A 2,754-nucleotide genomic window follows, 5' to 3' on the forward strand; every position below is an offset into this window, starting at 1 on the left:
AATGATTCAGAATGCAGCGGTACGACTGGTCTTCAACGAGCCCAAAAGAGCCCATGTTACACCTCTCTTTATCTCCTTGCACTGGCTACCGGTCGCGGCTCGAATCAAGTTCAAGACATTGATGCTTGCATATAGAACAGCCACAGGCTCAGCACCCGCCTACTTCCACTCACTACTACGAATCTACATCCCCTCCAGAAGTCTGAGATCCGCTAGTGAGCGACGCCTCGTGGTACCATCACAGAGAGGCTCAAAATCACTTTCCAGAACATTCTCGTTCACCATTCCTGGCTGGTGGAACGATCTTCCCACCCCTATCCGGAATGCTGAATCCCTGACAATTTTCAAGTGACAGCTGAAAACTCATCTCTTTCGAAGCTACTTGACTTCATCATCATCATTATAAAAAAAAAATTCTCTCTCTTTATTTATTCCTTCTCTTTCTAGCTTGTACTTATTTGAACAATGTCTAGAAACTTGGTATTACAAGCACTTCCTGTATCTGTTTGCCTCTTTAAGAAGAATCGCTTTATGTATCCCCAAATTGTAAGTCACTTTGGATAAAAGCGTCTGCAAAATGACTAAATGTAAATGTAAATGTAAATATGAACTTGTTTTCTTTGCATTATTTGTGGTCTGAAAACGGCATCTTTTTTGTTATTTTGACCAGTTGTCATTTTTTGCAAATAAATGCTCTAAATGGCAATATGTTTATTTTGAATTTGGAAGAAATGTTGTCAGTAGTTTATAGAATAAAACAAAAATGTTCATTTTACTCAAACACATACCTATAAATAGTAAAACCAAACTCTTAATTTTTTACTTTTTACTTCTAATTTGGTTTTGCTGTTGGGTTTTTTACAGCCTTGTCAAAAAGCATTGGGTGAAAAAGATGCACATTCTGCCAAATTCTGAAATAAGTGTTACAAAAGATGGAAAAACCTCAGAGTTCGTTTTCATGTAAAGTAAAGTTTAAGTAGGTGACAAGTACAATATATTTGATTTCCGATAATTTAAAACAATTCATAGTTTGTAATCTGCAGCATTTGTGCAATAATATTATTACCCTAAAGAAATGAATTATGAGTTTCAATCACATTTACTGTCATTAGTCATTTTACATGTTTATAAATTGAGGATTACACTGTAGGCACACCTATCTGTCTTAGTGCTTTACTTTTCATTGTACTAATTGTATTTTCTTCCCTTCCTTGCTGAATGATATTCTCACATCAAACTGAATAAAAGATAATATGTCACTTTCGGTCACATGTCCTAATTTGATGTACAGTAACAGATCTTATAACAGTAATACTAAGTGGTTTCATGGGAACGAAATTCAACACCCGCCTTGATGCAATGATTGATAGGTGAGGTTGTGAACAACAAATGCCATGGAGAACATTTTCAAATTCCCATTGAATTTTGCTACATTCATTGCATGTTGTTGAATAAAATATAAAATCGGATGGTCTTAGGTGGACAGCTTTACTACACAGCATTAATAAAATAAAATAAAATTCTGTTTGTCAGCTAATACTTTTTTTATTTTGCAAATTCACAGTGAATTTTCAGTTTGTACTTTTATGTTTTAAAATGTTACACACATGGTATAGGAAACATGAACTGAAACATCAGATTAAGTTACTGTTTTAAACACAATTCTTTTAAACATAAACCATGAATCCAGAACATTTAATCAGCTTTTACTGTGTTTATACTCACACAGGGTTAGATGTCACTGTTCCATTACTGAGATTAGGAGGCTGAACAATGGAGTCATTACTCTTCATAGACACACAGCTGGATACTGGAGATGCTGCTGTCTGTCTCATTCTGTTGATATAACTAGCAAAGATGATTCAGGGACTGTATGCATAAGAAAATGATCTGCAATATTATTATAATTCACGTTAGTTTCAGACACTAACAACATCGCACCTGGTGTTAGAAATCACTGTTCCATTACAGAGATTTAGAGGCTGAACAATGGAGTCATTACTCTTCGTAGACACACAGCTGGATACTGGAGATGCTGCTGTCTGTCTCATTCTGATTATATAATTAGCAAAGCTTATTCAGGGACTGCATGCTGAAGAAGACAATCTGCTGTTGCTATTGTTTGGTTTCTTGTTTCCAGTACTGACAACGTCTCACCTGGTGTCAGAGGTCACTGCTTCATTCCTGAATTTATGGGCTTGGTACGTTGAGTTCTCACTCTTCATAGACACACAGCTGGGCTCCTGACATGGTGCTCTCTGGTACTGAACATCCCCCTTACAGCTCTCCTTATCAACACTCATTTTAGAGATAGATTTCAGGACTGCAAGTGACATTAATAAATATCATATTTATAAAAACTGATAACATTTTGGTGTGCATGAATAATGTGTTTATGGCATATACTTTAACTAAATATTATAACCAAAATATGCTGCTTATCTTTTTCCTTGTACCATTTAAGGAAAAGCAAAAATAATAATAATAATAATAATAATAATAATAATAATAATAATAATAATAACAAATAAATACATACAATTTTAAAAAATTAAAATTGTCACACGTGTCACACGTCTGTGTGTGTGTTTTGCTCCCCATGTGCTCCCCATGACCCAGTTTCTCCCTCGTTTGATTACGTTCATTTGGTTCAGGTGTATCTTGTATATTCCCCTCGTTTAGCCCTGTATTTATAGTGTCGTCTGTCCCGTGTTTTCTGTCCGGTATTGTTTGTCTATACAAGTGCTACGTGTG

At 35.3% G+C, this 2,754-nt stretch overlaps 1 protein-coding gene across 1 annotated transcript in view; it reads right to left on the minus strand.

Annotated features, from left to right (window-relative positions):
* LOC107669697 (protein NLRC3-like) overlaps nt 1-2,470 on the minus strand; it is a 20,499-nt gene extending 18,029 nt beyond the window's left edge. The window contains exons 1-2 of the mRNA XM_016462048.1: nt 2,158-2,470; nt 1,726-1,836 (exon numbers count right to left, since the gene is read on the minus strand). Coding sequence (XP_016317534.1) covers nt 1,726-1,836; nt 2,158-2,336 — 290 coding nt within the window. The 5' untranslated portion in view covers nt 2,337-2,470. The remainder of the gene's footprint in view (nt 1-1,725; nt 1,837-2,157) is intronic.
* Between the last annotated feature and the right edge of the window lie 284 nt (nt 2,471-2,754).

Source organism: Sinocyclocheilus anshuiensis, unplaced genomic scaffold (assembly GCF_001515605.1).
Source record: "Sinocyclocheilus anshuiensis isolate Anshui unplaced genomic scaffold, SAMN03320099.WGS_v1.1 scaffold416, whole genome shotgun sequence".
NCBI classification, from domain to species: domain Eukaryota; kingdom Metazoa; phylum Chordata; class Actinopteri; order Cypriniformes; family Cyprinidae; genus Sinocyclocheilus; species Sinocyclocheilus anshuiensis.